This window comes from Akebia trifoliata, chromosome 7 (genome assembly GCF_017979445.1).
Source record: "Akebia trifoliata isolate Shusen 1 chromosome 7, ASM1797944v1, whole genome shotgun sequence".
NCBI classification, from domain to species: domain Eukaryota; kingdom Viridiplantae; phylum Streptophyta; class Magnoliopsida; order Ranunculales; family Lardizabalaceae; genus Akebia; species Akebia trifoliata.
The window spans coordinates 1,161,755-1,180,197 of NC_141381.1; the positions used below are offsets into that span (position 1 = coordinate 1,161,755).

General features: G+C 32.7%; 1 protein-coding gene across 2 annotated transcripts; it reads right to left on the minus strand.

Annotated features, from left to right (window-relative positions):
- Window positions 1-1,376: 1,376 nt before the first annotated feature.
- Window positions 1,377-9,467, minus strand: LOC147397876 (uncharacterized). Of its 2 annotated transcripts, none has more exons than XM_086446950.1 (14): window positions 9,175-9,467; window positions 8,935-9,080; window positions 7,888-8,007; window positions 7,351-7,488; window positions 7,132-7,221; window positions 6,594-6,656; window positions 4,315-4,368; window positions 4,136-4,224; window positions 3,924-4,041; window positions 2,750-2,838; window positions 2,563-2,653; window positions 2,390-2,481; window positions 1,850-2,188; window positions 1,377-1,612 (listed from the first exon to the last, which is right to left on the minus strand). In XM_086446950.1, exons 1-13 carry the CDS (start codon window positions 9,257-9,259, stop codon window positions 1,855-1,857), a joined length of 1,509 nt encoding a protein of 502 aa, XP_086303076.1. In that variant the 5' UTR covers window positions 9,260-9,467; the 3' UTR covers window positions 1,377-1,612; window positions 1,850-1,854. The 2 variants fall into 2 exon arrangements, with proteins under 2 accessions (XP_086303076.1, XP_086303075.1); XM_086446949.1 differs by having other exon boundaries at window positions 7,132-7,224; window positions 9,175-9,466.
- Between the last annotated feature and the right edge of the window lie 8,976 nt (window positions 9,468-18,443).

The window sequence follows — 18,443 nt, forward strand, 5'->3', positions numbered from 1 at the left end:
TAATAAGGCTTGAATGTTTGATAAACTTGAATAGAAGTATCAAATGTTCTTATAATAATTTATAAAAGGGGTTTAAAGCTCAAGGCTAATGATGGTGATTTTTAAAAATGTGATATATAAATAATAAATCTTATGAAGGATTGGGGAGTTTTCTAAATATGTGGATATTGGTGGGTACATGTTTTCTAGTGTGTTGAACTTGAATTATATCTTGTATGCAATTTTTTTTTGTTCTCTATTTGTTTTGGCTGAATTTTTAAATAAATTACTAAATGTATATTCTGAATCATACTCAAATTATTCTTATAATAGGTTTTTTTTTGTTTTTTTTTTTTTTTGCCTTGTACGGAATTTTCAACTATTATTGAGCCCACTTCACATGAGACTTAGTAATATGAACAAAATACCATCATATTCCTCATTTCGTCTCACCAAAATAATATTTTGATCATTTTTCCTCCCCACTATTTGATTTTCTATGTATTATCTTCTAAATCAATGGAATAAATTAAAGTTTCTGTCCCTAGATGATTTTTTTCCAACTAAGAAAATAAGGAATCCAAATAAATCAAATCTTCTATCCTAGAGATGGAAGAGAAAGTTGGAATTTTGGGAAAAAGGAAATAAGGAATTTGGCAAAAGAGTTAAAGGGGTATCCCAAACATTTTACATTGGCCTCCAAAGAAGACTATGGAATCTAAAATATTCACCAAAACCCGAGGAAAAGACGTTCTTCTTTTTTTTCTAAAAATTCAATTAACACACCAACTTTTACTTATAACACACCAATGTTTATGTAAAACCCACTAATGAATTTGAAATAAGATGTAAAAGTTGGTGTGGTGTGCCAATAGAATCTCTCTAGATAGACCTATGAAGCAGCCATCCTGAGTGTTCTGAAGTATCTGACAGACCTAAAACAGCAAATTAGGCTCTCCTCACTTTCAGCTAGAATTTTGAAACAAATAATAAGAATTATATCAGAGCTTCTCTGCTTTGGTTGGTTGCATTAGTAGAGGAGCCATTGGAGATTTTGAATTAGAGGTCTTATTACATCATTTGAATCCAAAACAGATGTAAAGGAATCAATCACCTAATCTTGTAAGCTTTGTCCCCAAAGAGAATCCTGTTCATCCATTCAATTGATTCTTTCTGTACAAAGCCATGTCTTTTGAACAAATACATATATACTTTAAAAAAAAAAGATTGGACCTCATATCGCACATCTTGACATGAAAAGAGGAAAAAGCATCTATCTATCTATCTATCTATCTATGCAACTTTGACGTAAGGGGTTACTACTGCAATGTGAAATGGTCACTTGAGCAAGCATTATTATTCATACAAAAATGAAATGGTAACTAATTATCAAACAGTTTTGAAGAACAAGGCGGCAAACTATCTCCAACTCAATTATATAGTCTAACAAAATAGGAAATTAATCTGATAATCATTACAAGTCGAAAAAATTCTCCAAATCTTATATCGATCAAAAGATTTCCAAAGTGATAATAATGATTTACTCTTCTTAACATAATATAATAGCGCTACTAACTAAGTGCTGAAAACTGAGGCAAAATCTGAACCTTCCAAATGTGGTTTCCTTACCTACCTGCAAAAATACAAAAATATCAGATCATAGTAGAAAATAATTTTTCTAACTACCCATCATTAAATTAAATGAGTTTGATCGATCGATCAATCGACCAAAAGCACAAGAAATATGAACAACCAAATTTGGGGACATGAACAATAATTAAAAACTAATGGAAGAACGTGTCATGAAGGTGATGTTTTTATTATTATTATTATTATAAATAATAATATAATGAGATCAAACTTGTACCACCTGAATCAATACTTGTTGAAATTTCCACGTCCACGTCCCCTGCCACCACCCCCAAATCGGCCACCACCACCACCACCAAATCGGCCACCACCGCCGCCTCCACCACCAAATCGGCCACCACCTCCACCACTAAATCGGCCACCACCTCCACGTCGACCACCAGATCGGCCACCACCACCTCTTCCACCACTCCTACCACCACTTCTGCCACCACCTTCGCGGTTGTCAGATTTTGGCTTTGCCTCTTCCACTGTCAAGGAGCAATCCCCAAGTTCAGAACCATTTAATTCTAGTGCCTTGGAGAAACTTTCCCTATCCTTGAAATCAATGTAAGCAAACCTGCAAACCAAACCAAAACACTACTTTTAGTACAGTAATACAAACATACTTGACGGGCCAGAAAAACAACCACTAAGAAGCAAGGCAGATTGACAAAGACCCATTATGGTTTGTGGGATTATAATGATGTACAGAAGAGATCATGGAGCTTAAGATTTTTTTTTAAATGTGTCTAGATAAAATGACATTAGATTTACGAACCCCTTAACAGCACCAGTTTCATAATCCTTTAGAATCGACATCCTTGAAATCTCTCCGCATGAACCAAAATGCTCTTCCAAAGAGCTCTGAACCTGAACAGTTAGAAATTGAAGTGTAAATTACAACCCATTCCACGACCAAAGCCAAAAGTAAAATGTTGTGCACATCTCTACCTGATCAAATTCCATGGATTTATCGAAACCTCGTACATAAACGGTCTGGCCCTGACTTTTACCTCCTTTCTGGTTTGAGTTCGTCTCTTTACTGCAATTTTAGTAAATAGCAAATGAAAATTTATTAGTTTCGTTAATAGTTTAATCAGGAAATTGAAATTTGGATTCTCTGTGGAACCAATAGTACCCGCTATGTGGGGTGTATGAGCCCTTTTCATGTGCAAGGTCAAGCCGCACAGGCCGACCCATCAAATCTTGATTATTCAATTCCAGTGCCTGCAATGGAAAAGATTGAAACAACAGGAGTTATCAGTAACATGTACACCAAACTTAGCATCATTGGCACATTGGGTATATAAGAAAAAATTTAAAGGGTACAGAGGGTGCTGAGAAACATGAAGCATTGATAGAGAGAAACCCTCCATGCATTACTACTTCATGGCATTCATCAGTAACGTGGCATTGATATTTAATAATGGCTTCATTTTTCAAGATAAACATGATTCCAAAAAATATTTCTAGAATACCAATCCAGGGGAAAATTTTTTCCAAGAGAACAAGATAAGTTATGATTCATTAAGGCAGAATATTGGGAAATCAAGAACTGTGTTTGCAACACAAATAGACCCATAGCTCAGTTGGATTGACACATTGCAAAGCAACTTCTTTGAGGTCACAGGTTCTAGTCCAGCTTACCAAATCAAATTTAAAAAAAGAAGGGAAATAGGGCAAAGTGGAGGATGGTGACATGGATGAGTGGAAAGACAGTATAAACGATAACCAAAGCTAAGAAGCTTTAGCCATTAGGTACTAATTGAGGAAATGCGACCACAGTGCTTTGTCCATGTCCAACAAATTTCACTGTTGGCACTAACAAGATGCACTTTGATACAGGCTGAAGGCTCTCAAAAGGCTTAAAGGAAGACACATAGCGATGTCGATTCAAGTAGTAAAAATTACTTGAAGATGCAAGCCCAAACAAAAAAAAAAGCATTGAATTGAGTAAAGGGATAGGTCTCATTTGCCAAAACCAAATAGTCAAAGGAAGGCATTTGAATAATTATTAGGATGATGAGGTGGTAGTCCAGGCGAACAAATGGCTATATTCAAGAAAATTACGTATTTACAAAAAACTGACTCAATTCATCCTATTTCATCAGATGCGGGATGTGATATGGTTCCGATGGAAAAAACGGGTATGAATAGCTCCAATAAGATTTCATTCTCAAACCAAATCCATTTTTTTATTTATTTCATCTATTCCATGACCTGGGGGTAATGCAACATCATCAATAGCCCATGCCCCTGTTAGAGATTTTTTGAAATCGCTATTAAATTTGAACAAGTTGGGAAAGGTTTACTTTCTGTGCTGCATCTTCTGTTGCAAACTCAACATGGCCAAATCCCTTAAAACGTCCATCTGGGTCTGATGAGAAACGAACATCGACAACTTCACCAGCATCTTTGAAGAACTCCTCCCTAGAGGAAAAAAACAAGCAAATACATATGTGAAACAAATGGAAATGAAAACCTCGGAAAAAGTTCCCAGGTTTTTACAGTAAATAATACTTACACATCAGATTGCTCAACAGAATAGGCTAAGTTGCCAACAAATAACGTTTTCGATCCAGTGGTCTGAACTTGAGTAGTCGGAGTTTTGGGCTGTATAAAATCATAGAAACCACTCAATTTCATTCACATATATATAACAAAAATCATCAAAATGGCTAAAAAGAGAACGATGTGCGTTACCGCTTTTTTTTCAGATTTTGCATCCACCATTTCTTCATCAGTGTCCTCCTTGTCCTTCAAATTGGAAAGATTTGACGTTAGTCAATGGACCTATAATGTTAAGGTTCTTTTGAAAAGCATAATAAGAAGTGTTACAACTGAATTTCAAGTTTGTAGACGTTAAGATGACACTAGCTTACGATTGCGATGTTGGTGGCATTACAGAAGGATCCACAAAATGGCAATGGTGCAAAATATTTATAGGACAAAAATTGTCAAAGACAAGTTTTTGGTCTGTTTCATTTTTAAGGATCCTAAATAGAATCATGCATAAGCATAAGCAAGAACACGGTTATCAAATAGGTATTGGGTTTATTTTTACATTTTAGACCATTTCGACCAAAAAATTTGATGGCATAGTCTAATCTTAGGCCTAGGAAGTAATGCTCTCTTGTATATAAATTCTGATTCACATTGAGTGCTTATAACTTTGAATTCAAGCTGATATCCATCAGGATCTACAACTCCAACACTAGATGAAAATCCATAGAAGTTGCATAGTTCACAAACAATTAATACAAACATAATAATAATAATAATAATAATAATAATAAACCCTAAATCCAATAAAAATGTATGATATGCAAGATATTAAAGGAGGTTTGTCCCACAGTTCGAAGTTCGTGTTGTGCTCGGCCAAGAGCTGAACAAAACACTGACTCCAGAACATTGAATGTTTCACATTGTTCCAAAATTTATTAGAATGATTCAGATTGTCACGACTCACGACATGTAATGTTTCAACATGTCCAAACAAGACAGTCTTGAAACATAAAATACCTCTGGCACAAGATGCTAAATACCTGTCACCTCAACACAACAAAAACAATATGTTTTGTCCAGGACAAGAAGATTATTTAAATCATAATTATCAGTCCTCAAAAGAATATTTAAATTAGGATAAGTTCCTTTCGCAGTAAAACTATACCCCACTCACCTAAAAAAACAAAGGAATCTTCACATCAATAAGCATTACAAATGCTCAGAAAGATATGATACAAGCATTGTGCAACTCAAAACATTGTATTTCGTGTAAATAGTGCTAAAGTCGAAAGTTTTAAATGATTAAATGATTTTTTTATAAGCAAATGATTAATGGTTTTTGAAGATGATTTATTGCACTTTCCACACCAATACAGATTGAAACGTTTTAAAACATATTGCATTTGACACAACATGGTCTGGTCTAACATGGCTTATGTTATGTGAGCCAATTTTCAAGGCTAATGCCCTTTTAGGGCCCCATAATGGGCTTAAATTTGGCCACTTAAGAACCTTAAAAATCAAGCCAAATGATTGTCTTAGAGATCTGCAATGGGTTACCTAAATAACTCCTTGGTACGCAATATCTCCAAGTCAAACAATTAAGAAAAACAAATACAACTTACCTTTTTCTCCTTCAATGTGCTTGGGATGGAAAAAAGCAAGCAAGCCATCGATGAAGTAGGTAGCGATGATCTCAGGTGAAAACTCTCCTCACGATTGAACCAAACTCGAATAGGAGAAGATGATCTCACTTTTTTAAATAGAGCATTTGAAATTGCTATTTTGTTTTTTCGACCAGTATGAACTCTGCAACTAGTGAATCACATGCATCTCATGTTTCTGAAAACTTGGTGACTGAACAAAAATGAATAAATTTGTATGTAGCAAGATATGTTTTAGTATGTTCGCAATAAGTTCCAAAAGAAAAAAAAGACATTGAAACAAACCAAAACTTTGAGACACTTTCCTTTTTTATAGGTAATCAGGCGAAAGCAAGTTTTGATCCCAGACCTTGAGATGCAATTATTATATAATTAGTAATGTTAGAATTGACTCATTTTTGTTAACAATAATCAGCATGTAGCAACATGGTTTTAATACGTTGATAATGACTCATTGTGCGATTGGATCATCCAAAATGTTAACCACATGGGCCCCACAAGCAGAAGTACGAATAGCGAGTAATTATATATATAACTAATAAATAATGTATGATATTAAAACCAGCCCAGGAAACAATTGTACTGATATTTACAGTAGCAAAATGTAATACTCTTCACTTAAATCAGAAAATAAAAGCAATTCCACGATATACTCTAAGGAATGTGTGAGACGCATTTATATAGCTAATAGCCCAATAAGAGATTGTATCAAAAGTTCAACAGTTACCATCCCATGAAAAAACATGTGATAAGTAAACCAACTACTTGGATATTTCCAAAGAACGGAGTAACAAAGAGGGAAGGGGGGCTCACATCATCAGAGTCACTTTCTGATTCTTCATCAGAAGCAGCTGGAACAGTAACTTTTTCAACACCCTGCATCAAGACACCAAAAATATTGAACACAAAGTAAGGAACGCATCACATGTCATGTGGTATTTCAAATGCTGCTTATTTAATAGAGTTGCTATTGGCACCCCAACTTTTCCCTATTACACCCCAATTAACGTTTAAAACACATTCTTCAAACATTTACAAAGGTTTGGCTCATATTATAATCTCAACAATACAAAACATTACAGCACTTGTTCTAACAATTTCAGTAGTTGTTTACAATTGTGATCAGGATAATATAAAATCCTAAACCCAAAAAAATCGAAATTTAGCTACAACAAAAAATTGAGATAGCTTCTTCTATTGGCACCCTGACTTTTACTTATTCTCAACCATTCACTTACTCTCTTTATTTTTATTGGGGTGTAATAAGTAAAAGTTGGGGTGGGTGTCAATAGCAGCTCTCATTTAATATCATGATTCCAAGCCCTTTATCAACAAAACCACCTCCACTGACCTCATCTTCTGATTCATCACTTTCAGATAAGTTCTCACTAGATTCTTGCTTCTTCAATGTAGTTGGCTCAAGTTCACTTTTGGCAACTACCTTCTGCAACCAATTACATTGGAATAACTACAGAGTAAGTAAAAATGCACCATAAAATCTGAAAACAAATTCTTCTTTTCAAATCATCAAATACAACATAATTAACTAAGAGAAAGCATAGCAAACCACCTCATCTTCTTCAGATTCACTCTCCGAGGATCCATCACTTGAATCTGCTTTCTTTATGGAGGCCGTTGCAGGCATTTTCTTCTGGGAAGGCACTGCAGGGACATTCTTAGCTTGAGAAGTGACCTTTGCAGGTTTCTCCTGTAAATGTAGAGAAATTATCAGACATAATAAATCATAGAAACATGTGTTATTGAAGATATATTGACCATCAATACAAGTTCCAAGAGAAAAAAAATTATATGCAGATCTGTACAACTTTCAATTTTTTTTACTATGTATATGGGGTATTATAAAGCTATCTACCACGTAATATACATCAATCAATCATTTTACCCAAGAAAACAATTTTCCTTCCTTGATGGAAAAATATATTCCAACTCGACCCTTGAAAAAAATGATGTTTCTCCAAAATATGACAACCCATTTTGGGCAGGACCATCGCCTTGGGTTTTGTTTCCTGAACACAAATTATGTAATAAAAGTGAAATTTCTTGTTAAAAAAACTGGGTAACATGCAAATACAAAGTGGATACTCACTTCATCAGAATCATTATCAGACGATTCAGAATTACTGGACTCTGGCTTTCCTTTCTTCTTCAATGAAGCTCCAACAGAACCATTCTTCGCTGGTTGTTTCTTAGAAGGAATAACAGGCTCCTGAAATAACATATAAATAAATAAATAACAACTGAAGCAAAACTAGTCCCTCGTTGTGTCCGTTTTGAGATATAATTATATGGGGTATTTGGTGCAAGCATAACTATAACAAGGTATTAATTTTTCCGGTGTTTGGCTTGAAAATAATAATAATAATAATAATAATAACTATTATTATTATAAGAAGAACTGATATTGGCACTAAAATTTTTACTTATTACACCCCAATTTATTAAATTATTTATCACACCCCAATTAAAGATTCTACACACTCTTCAAACATTACAAAGGTTTGGCACATACTACAATCTCAACATTACAAAACATTAAACACTCATTCAATTTCCTTTGTTGTTTACAAATATGATTGGGCTCATAAAAAATCCTAAACCCAAAAAAATAAATACTAGCAACAAAAGAGAGAGAGATGCTATTGGTACTCCAACATTTACTTATTACACCCCAAATTCTTAAATTATTTATCACACTCCAATTGAAGACTAAAACACTCTTTTGGCTAAAATAATAATCTCAACATTATAACACATGTTCAAAAAATTTCAGTAGTTGTTTACAATTATGATTAGGCTCATATAAAATCCTAAACCCAAAATATAGAAATCTAGCAAAAAACATAAAAAAGAACTAAACACGAGAGGTCCTATTGACACCCCAACTTTTACTTATTCTTACCCATTCACTTATTTTCTTTATTTTAAATTGAGGTGTAAAAAGTAAATGTTTACTGTCAATAGCAGCTCTTAATTTATTTAAAATTTAAAAGAAAAAAAGCAAACAAACTAACTAAACTAACCTAATTCCTCAATGTGTCTGTTTTGAGATATAATTTTATGGGTGTTTGGATGAGAGCACAACTATAACAAGGTATAAATTAGTTTGTTTAAAAAATAATAATAATAAGCTAACCTCATCAGAAGATGATTCGGTTAAATCTTCTGAAGTACTGGTTTCTTCTTTCTTCTTCTTCAAAGCTGCTATCTTTTCTTCCAGCTTTTGTTTCTTAGAACTCGCATTCTTCTCGAGTTCTACATCTTTGCCTCTCTTATTATTACCTTTAAAGATTTAAACACCACCACATAATCTTAATTCTTAATCAAACAAACCAGAAAGAAGTTAAGTCAAACTAACGAAGAGCAAATCTATTACCTTTCTTTGCAGATTTTAATGGAGGAACAGAACCAGGAGTAGTGACAGAGACTTCTGTGGATGATTTCTTGCCTGATTTGACCATCTTATGTGCTCTTGTGTTTGATTAGAGGAGAAGTAGAAAACCCTAACTCAGAAAAGAAGAAGAACGAGGACGGCTGGAGCTACAAAAACCCTAAATAAGATTTTAGGGTTTTAAGGAAAAGTGATTGAGAATAGTTGAAGACTTGAAGTCTTTATTATATATGGGATTGTAAGTGTTAGGGTTGCGACTTGCAACTTGCGACTTGCGAATCTAGTGTAGTGGAACAGTGGAACAAAACAAGAGAGTGAGGAGAAATGATGAATTAGATATAGCCCCAGATACTTTTATAAATGTTTGAGATACCCAAGTATTTTTAAATTGATGGCATCTCCTTCTTGACCTCGATCTTCTTTGAGATAAATATTTAATGACGAACATACCCTCATCTTCAAACTCTTAACAAAAAAAAAAAAAAAAAAAAGGATAACTTCTATTAACACTCCAACTCTTACTTATTGTCAATTGACATATAAATTAGGGGTGCAACTTGGTTTGGCTTGGTTCGATTCAGTTTGATCTAAAGCCAAGTTGGAACTTAACCGACATAAGTCGATTCCACTTAATTAGAACCAGAACTAAACCAATCCAAATCGAACTAAGGTCGATTTGATTTGGTTTGATTCGGTTTTATGAGTTGCCAATATTCTTTAAATTATAAATAACATATTTTTAATAGAAAAACAAACCAAAGATTTCATACAATAAATCTTCATATATGTATAAAAAGTCATTACTTTATCTATAATAAAGTCTTTAATCTATGCTTAACTTCTAAAATAATTCATAATACATTAATATGCATATATATATATATTACTTCAAAGTTTTGATTCAGTTCTTTACAAGCTTGATTCGAGAACATAATCAAATTGATTGGTTCTCCATTTTTTTTTAACTCGGAACCAAACTGCAACTTGTTCTAAATCGAACCAAACTACCCTAAAGCTATCAGTTTGTTGTGGGCAGAATTTGGTGTACAGCTACGATGGATCCGACTGCACTGATTTGAAATCGTTCTTAGCGCCTCCCTCCCCAAGATGGCGTGGTATCTGTCAAAACCACTCTGGCGCTTCAGTTGGAAAGGCCGATGAATAGTCCTCTTTTTACTTGTTTTACTCTAATATCCCTAGAAGGATCCCCCATCGTTAGTGTTTACTGTGCTCTTTATTCCTCTAGCCCCCTCTATAGACTGTAATCATGAAATTTCTGCTAACTCTGCAGGGTTGTTTACCTAATCGGGATCTTCTGATTCGATCATGCTTATCTGCGAAGATCTTCGAGTTTGGTGTACACGCAACAGTTTTATGATTATCTTACGATCTAGCCTGCCCTGCTTGGCAGATTTGATTAAGCTTATTGCCATTTTGTCTTGCTAGCCATACTAGGAGGTCTTGGCTCTAACTTGTCCTGCTGGCAAGGCTGCACCCCGTAAACTGTTCCACTCCTGGTATCACTTAGACAGCTAGGACGTGTATGGCTTAGATTAATGCGTAGTTATTTCCCTCTACATTTTGGTTCGGTTCTCGATTGAAATTAAACCAAGTTGCACCCCTAATATAAATAGTAATTTCAAAACTATTGGTGTAATATAAATAAAATTTGATGTGCCAATACAATTTCTAAAAAAATAATAATGATTTTTTGACCCCCCCCCCCTCTGACATGTGCTCCCATCACATAATTGTAGATCGTTTGTCTTGGGATACATGTAACTATAAATCTTTTTTTATGTATCCTAAGACAAATGATCTACGTTCTGTGATAGGGGCGTATGTCAAAGGGAGGCGTCAAATTATCACGACTCAAAAAATAAAAAAACTTATTATTCCAAAATTTCATCATATTCAAACTACATAACCTCAAGAGTAAATTATTTCGTAACCTATTTGAACTCTTATAGAAAACTCTCAATTTTTTTAAAAAATCCTTCTTTTATCTTCATAAAAGTTTAACCTAAGCTTTTTTTATATCATTATTAGTAAGCTGGACTTGAACTCACAACCTCAAGGTTGTTTTGCAATGTGTCAAGCCAACTAAGTTATGGATCTAAGTTCAAATTCTTATATTTTTTTATATCCATAAAAAAATATCCTACCTTGTTTTCGAGGTTCGAGGGTTGAAGAAAATCTTACGATTCAATAAAATGGTAAAATATGTTATTCTAGAGATAGAAGATGATGGATTCTAGAGAGAAACAAATTAATTATTTTTAGTTTGAAGTTCAAGACAATGGTATCTACGATATTTATTTTTTTGTTAGTTTCTCATAGATGACCAAACCACGAAGGTCAAGGGCATAAATCATCAATTTGAAAATAAAAGTTGAATACAAGGTTATTGAAGTCATTTCATTGTTAGTTCCTCATAGGTGACAAAGTCAAGGAGCATAAAACATCGGTTTGAAGAAATAGGGGGTATCTCAATTATTCATCAATATATGGAGGGATACGTCTGAATCACCGTACAAAGAAAAAAGGATTTTGTTAACGCGTGCCCTAAGGGCACACTTTAAACTATATTAAATACACTTTGGGATCTAAATTTTGTACCGAAACTGACCTCAAACATTTTTTTTACCAAAAATACCCCCAGGTGCTTCTTTTGAAGGTGTATTTAATGCATTTAAACGTGTGCCCTTAGGGCACACGTTAACAAGAACCTAGAAAAAAATATCAATGCGCCGCTGACAACGCTCAGCGGAGACATCATTTTACTGTTTGTATTAATATAGAACTTTTGATGTTTCGCTTGAAAATGCCTTAACGAAAACTTAGGGGGCGTTTGCAACAGGTTGTAGAACCTGATTCTTGTTTTTATTATGGATTATCAAAAGTAGATTGTATAAACTGTTTTTCAAAATCCAATATCTCATTGGCCAAAATGTTTCTGAAAATTGGTTTTACAATAAAGAATAGAATCTTGATAATCTGACTACCCCACATGGCATACTCAATCGACTACTTGACATGACAAGTTAGGAAATCGTAGATCTATTCTCCTTAGGGTAGATCTGTGCTCTTCGGGATACATGTGTGCTCTTCAGGATACATGGTTCTCTCGAAATACACTTTCTTATGGGGAAGTACATCCGTGTATCCTAAAGAGCGCAGATCTACAATTCCCGAACTTATCACATCAAGGTAGTCGATAGAGTTTGTCACGTGAGGTAGTCAGATTATCATGATTCTAAAAAATAAGAATGTTTTGGCCAATACCATTTTTTGAAATTTGATTTTATATCAAAATTGACCAAGTTATATCTTTCCAAATTAATGGGATAAAAATAAAAACAAAAATGTTCAAATGCATCCTTGATTGTTGTCTCGAAGTAGTCCACAAATTTCAACTTTTGTTAAAAATGAAAGAAAAATTATTTACCACAAATATATAAACTTTTGATGAGTCTCTAATAAAATATAATTGATAATAAAATTTTCAATTAGGAATGTACATTATTTTAATCCCAAAATAAAATAACATCTCGTTAAGTTAAAAATCATACTCTCCTATAAAAACTAAAAAAAAATTAAAGGCTTGTCATTGCATTTGTAGGTCTCATTCTAGTACACATGCAAGCATTTCTCTAAATGCACCCATATCATCGAGTTGTCATGATAATAGACCTTCATGCAAATCAATATATTTACTCTCATCGTCACTATCAATAATGATCACTTCATCTCACCCATATTCTTTGAATAATCTATTGGTATCTTGTCATGAAATTATATATGGTACGTGTAGAAACCACAATAAGTACTTGAGTCTTTAAAAAAATATGAAGGCATTGTCTTTAAAATTGGAAAATTAGAACCAAAATATCTTTCAATAACGTTGATTAAAGATGAATGAGACCTACACAACCATTGTCTTGCATATGTATTGTACACCTCGTAATGGTGCAAGAAATCATGACATATTTTGATAACATGCATTGACCTCATAATATTTACATACATAAAAAAATAAAATATATTTTTATAATCTAAGAAAATTAGAAAATAAAATTAATTTGATTATTATAACTTCGTAGTTACTGGTGGAATATGAGGAAAATGTAATCTTTGAGTATGCATTGCTTCCAACGAAATATGTGAATCACGTGTTGTTCCATCCCCACCCGAACCATATCCAAGTGAACTACATATCAGATGAACAAACAACCATTACATTTTTGTGGGTTCTCCCTTCCTCTCAAATATATAATCAATTTGGACGATCAATGAAATAATCGTAGGAATGTGTATTCCATCTGTAGACACCCCATTTTTGCTTGGGTTGAGCCCGAGATCATCAAGAACCTTCCGAGAATAGACTTGGCCCAAGTTACTTTCCAAAAGTTTTAAAACCCAATTTTCGAGAAGTCAAATGGCACAAAAGTCATTTTTAGAAGAAATTTTAATCATGACTAAACCTTACCTTCGGTCAGACCATATTTAATCTTTAAATGACCTTACCCAAGCCAGAGACAAATTTTGATATGTTCTCTCAGTTTTACTTTTTTTTACCCCTCTTCAACTCTTCAATAAATTTCACCACTTTGGTCTTCTCGTAATTTCTCAAATCTCCTAACAAATACTTTATCTTGCTTGGTTCCTATTCAATAATAATTACCTCCGTAACCCAAGTTTGTTAGGACTCATTCCCATTTTAACCCACTTAATATTCTTCAAAAATCAAAGAGTTCCCATAACTTTCAATGTAAATTGACTATCTTCCAAAGTCCATGATTACTTTGTCCTCCATATAATTTTTTTTAGAATTTGTGCCAATTGAACCTTTAATCCCTAGTTTATTGGAGATTCTCTAAAGGAAAGTGACTAAAGAAGTCAAAAACCTTTTATCTAATTACATGTCATTTGAAAAGTCTTAGGATCATTCTATCCCTTCCAAAGAATTCTCTAGAACTTTTAGACTTTTACCATCTTACCCATTGATGATCATAATTGGTGAGACCCATAAGTGGGTTAAAAACTATTAAGGCTAATGAGAAAAAGAGTAATTATGACTTTTCATGAAGGTTTTAGTGAAATTATTGAGAACTTGAAGATTTAAGACCAATTTATCCCCAATGATTTCCCAAAATCCTATAAATAAGAGATCATTCAAAGGCAAAAAAGGAGGAGCTAATTTGAGGATTTAAAATTCTACCTAAATCTCTCTCAATCCTTTCTAAGTTTTCATATTCTCTCAGAGTCCATGGAAGAAAAACTCAAGAAAAAAAAAGAAGAATGAAAAGAAGAAAACTAAGGTGGTATTAGACTCTTTATTTTCCTCATTTAATCTTCCTATTCTCACTATCCCTTCTTCACTTTCAAGCATTTTCTTTCTTTGTTTACATACTTTCTAGTTTAGTAATGTAGATTTACATTTTCTTAACTAAAGGCTTGGGGAGAGAGAGTTATTCCTCTTTGAGGTAATCTCTCCCAATAAGTTTCTTGAGAGAATTAGATTGTGTTGTTTTACATTCCTTATTTCCTTGCAATTTTAATTTATAGTGTAGATACTTTACTTTCTTTATTTTTTTTGCACTTTAAGTTTCTTAGAATAACAGTTATTCATCTTTCTTATCTTATTTGATGACAATAGAGTTAGAGAGTAAACCCTCTTAAGAGGTACTTTACTAGTCAAGAAAAAATAAATTTCAAAAATATTTCTATGGTGTCCATTTACATCTTAATTGAATGGTAGCGACTCCGAAACCCGTGTAGATGAACTCAATATTCCCAATGATTTTGAAGTCCACGTATCTACATCATCAATTCCATCAATACAATGCTGTAAATCATAACATGTACTTTCAACGAATTTATGGTGGTGCCTCATTAAATGATTGGGAAAACAATCATTTCCTTAGAGAACTTTGCAAATGCAATTAATACCTTACGAAACTATCGACTTATTATTTTCTTTAGAATGTTGGAATTCATTTTGAATGGTAAAATTTTTACTACTATGCCCAATAGCAAGTAAAAATATACCTAATTGCCCATAGACATATCATGACATTATTTTCATCTTCGAGTTGTGGAACCCAATATTTAAGGTTCTAATTTCGCATTCAAATCTTTAACTAAAAAAATGAGTTTCAAAGTTGATTCATGGCCAATCACAAGGAAGAACTTTGAAATAGGTGAATAGATGAAGAGAAGAAAAAGAAGATGAGATATACTTAACTTTAGAAGAAGATCTGCAAGAACAATGATGGAGTTGAGATCAGTGGAAGACTTGTACTTTAAGGGGAAGGGTTTGGTGGAAGACTTCTCATGGAGGGAGCTAAGTATGGTTTTCCTCCTTGTTTTTTTGGTGGGTATATATATTTGAACATGTAACCTCAATCTTGTTATAGGGTCTTTTCATCATTTAGCACAAAAAATGCTACCGACAACTTGTCCATGAGGAACACGAGAAATGACTAGAAGAACAATTCTTATTGTTGGACTTTCTTTTGTTCTATTTTGAAATAATAACTCGTATAATCCAAATCAAATATTGCATCAGATTATAAAATCTATTTATGAACGAGAATTTGATTTTAGAATCTGACACAAACACTTCCTTCATTTTGTCCCATCAACCCTATGATATTTAAATAGAATTACTATTGGCACCCCAATTTTTACTCATTACACCCCAATTAAAAATAAGAGAAAGTAAGTGAATGACTGAAACTAAGTAAAAGTTGGGGGTGCCAATAAAAGCTCCCTTGTTATTTTATTTGCTAGATTCTTATTTGTTGGGTTTAGGATTTCACATGAGCTTAATCATAATTGTAAACAATTACTGAAATTGTTGAACGAGTGCTGTAATGTTGAGATTATAATTTGAACAAAACCTTTGTACTATTTGAAGAATGCGATTCAATGTTTAAATGGGTGTGGTAAATAATTTAAGAGAATTGGGGGTGTAGTAAGTAAAACGTGAGGTCCCAATAACAGCTCTCTACTTAAATCACCTATTGTTATAATTTAAAGAAAAGATATTTTTTTATTTATTAGTTACATGTATTTTAGATTCGAGTACAAAAAATATTAATCAACAACTCAGAATCAATCAACAGTGAAAAATTATACAAATAATGATAAATCCGCTAAAAAATAAAACCACTCAACTGCACAAAAACATAGATATTTTCCTTGTGTATCATGAGAAATATGGCTCTATTCACATGCCACACCCCTCTTTTGAGTCAATTTATAATGACTTAATTAAAAAATATAAGTGTTACTAATCAAGTTGGTTGTTAATGCTATGTGCTAGGTAGTTTAGTTGGTAAAATCTTTGGGTGATAATCGGGGAGACTTGTTTCAAACACCGTGCAAGACCACATTATAAGTCATTTAAAATAGATTTACTTGCCACGTCAATTGAGTGATTTTTTGGTGTTTTTCTTCTTCTTCTTCTTTTGAGTCAGTTATCACGACTCAATTAAAAATATATGGCATGTGTTATTGATCAAGTTGGTTGTTTATGGCATGTGTTAGGTAACTTAGTTGGTACAATCTATGGGTGATAAAATGGGAGACTTGTTTCGAACAATGTGCAACATCAAATTATAAACTCATTTAAAATAGGTTTACCAATAAAAAAAATGACTAATTATGTAAAATTAGAGGAATATGCCCAAAATATATTAAAATAGTCATTGACCTTTTTCTCGTAATAAAAAAACAATAACAAATTCAAGCTCAAAATATTGTGTTGATCTTCATGTGTTATGGCTATTCATGGTAAGAGCTGGTGTCAAACTTAGTCATGCCACTTGAGTGTATGTTACATCCTAAAATACCAAGTGGCATATACTCTTTTGGACCCTAAAAAAGAAAAAGAAAAAAAAAAGGACAATAACCTCAAAGACCTTTTTTTTTTTTTTGAAAATATGTATCAAAAAGTATCTCATTTTATCAAATATTAGTCTGAAAATAATTTTTGAAGCAAAAATGTTGTCATTACCCTTTTATCAAATTTTGTGGTTTAAAGAAAGGTGTCTATTTGAGAGTATTGGAAGTAATCTTATGTTTTAAAATTAATCCCATGAACCTTGACGATGGTCATCTCTTATATAACAATGAAAAAAAAAATCTAAAAAAAAAATCTTTGTTTTCTCTTCCCAAAATTAATGATTTTTAACTCACATAGATGATGATGACAATGGAGATAAATATGATTATAATTATCATCAAACTAATTTGATCCATGTTTAGATTTATTAAAAAATATAAATAATTAAAACATTATTTTAAAACTCGACTTGAATGTTCATCGAATTGATTCAACTAAAAAATTTAGCAAATCTACTTAAATATGTCAAATAAAATTATATTGAATTTATAAATATATTTTAATAAATAATTATTTTTAAATTTTCACAAAATAATAATAACTAAATAAATCGGTCAAGTTTTTTATTTGACTCAGTAAATTTTTAGATTAAACCATTTTGTTAAGTTGTTAAAAAGGTATTTTAGATATTTCTTAAAAATATCCTTAATAGGTCAATACTTAATTAAGTTGAACTTAGACGGTCCATATTCTTTTCTAGTGGACTAATTGGTATATATTTTCCATAAAGAGTCTCCCAAGGTCTTTGTCCCCCTCCCCCCAATCAAAATAAAATAATAATAATAATAATAAATAAATAAAAAATACAATCAATAGTGAAATATTGCCACCCCAATTCATATGTAAAACAATTGCGTATAACTTGGAGTGGTGTTATAACAAAAGTTGGGTTAACAATAGCAAATTCTAAATTATTAAAAAAAAAAAATCATCATTAAAAGATAATGGTTCTCACGGTGTCATGGTTTCACAACGTTGTTTTGCGTCTAGTCTCGTCCATGTCAAATATTGAGTCGTCCTGAACAAGTTTTTCGATACATTTGAGACTTCTCGTTGAATAAAATGAAAAATGAACATAAAATTTTATATCTCATCCGAAAAATTGACTTGTCTATCCGTTTCATCTATATCTGACACTGAAACGAGTGGAGTAATACGTCTCAATCTCGGATGAGTTTTGAAACCGTGCACGGTATTGTGTGGATGGATACATTCGTGCCACGTTACCAACTACCTCAATTTTGTCTTTATATACTGATATAATATAAATAATTTTAAATGTCTCCCCGAACCTTTAGCTAAAAGCTCTAACTTTTCTTCCCATTACGTTTATTTTTGTCTC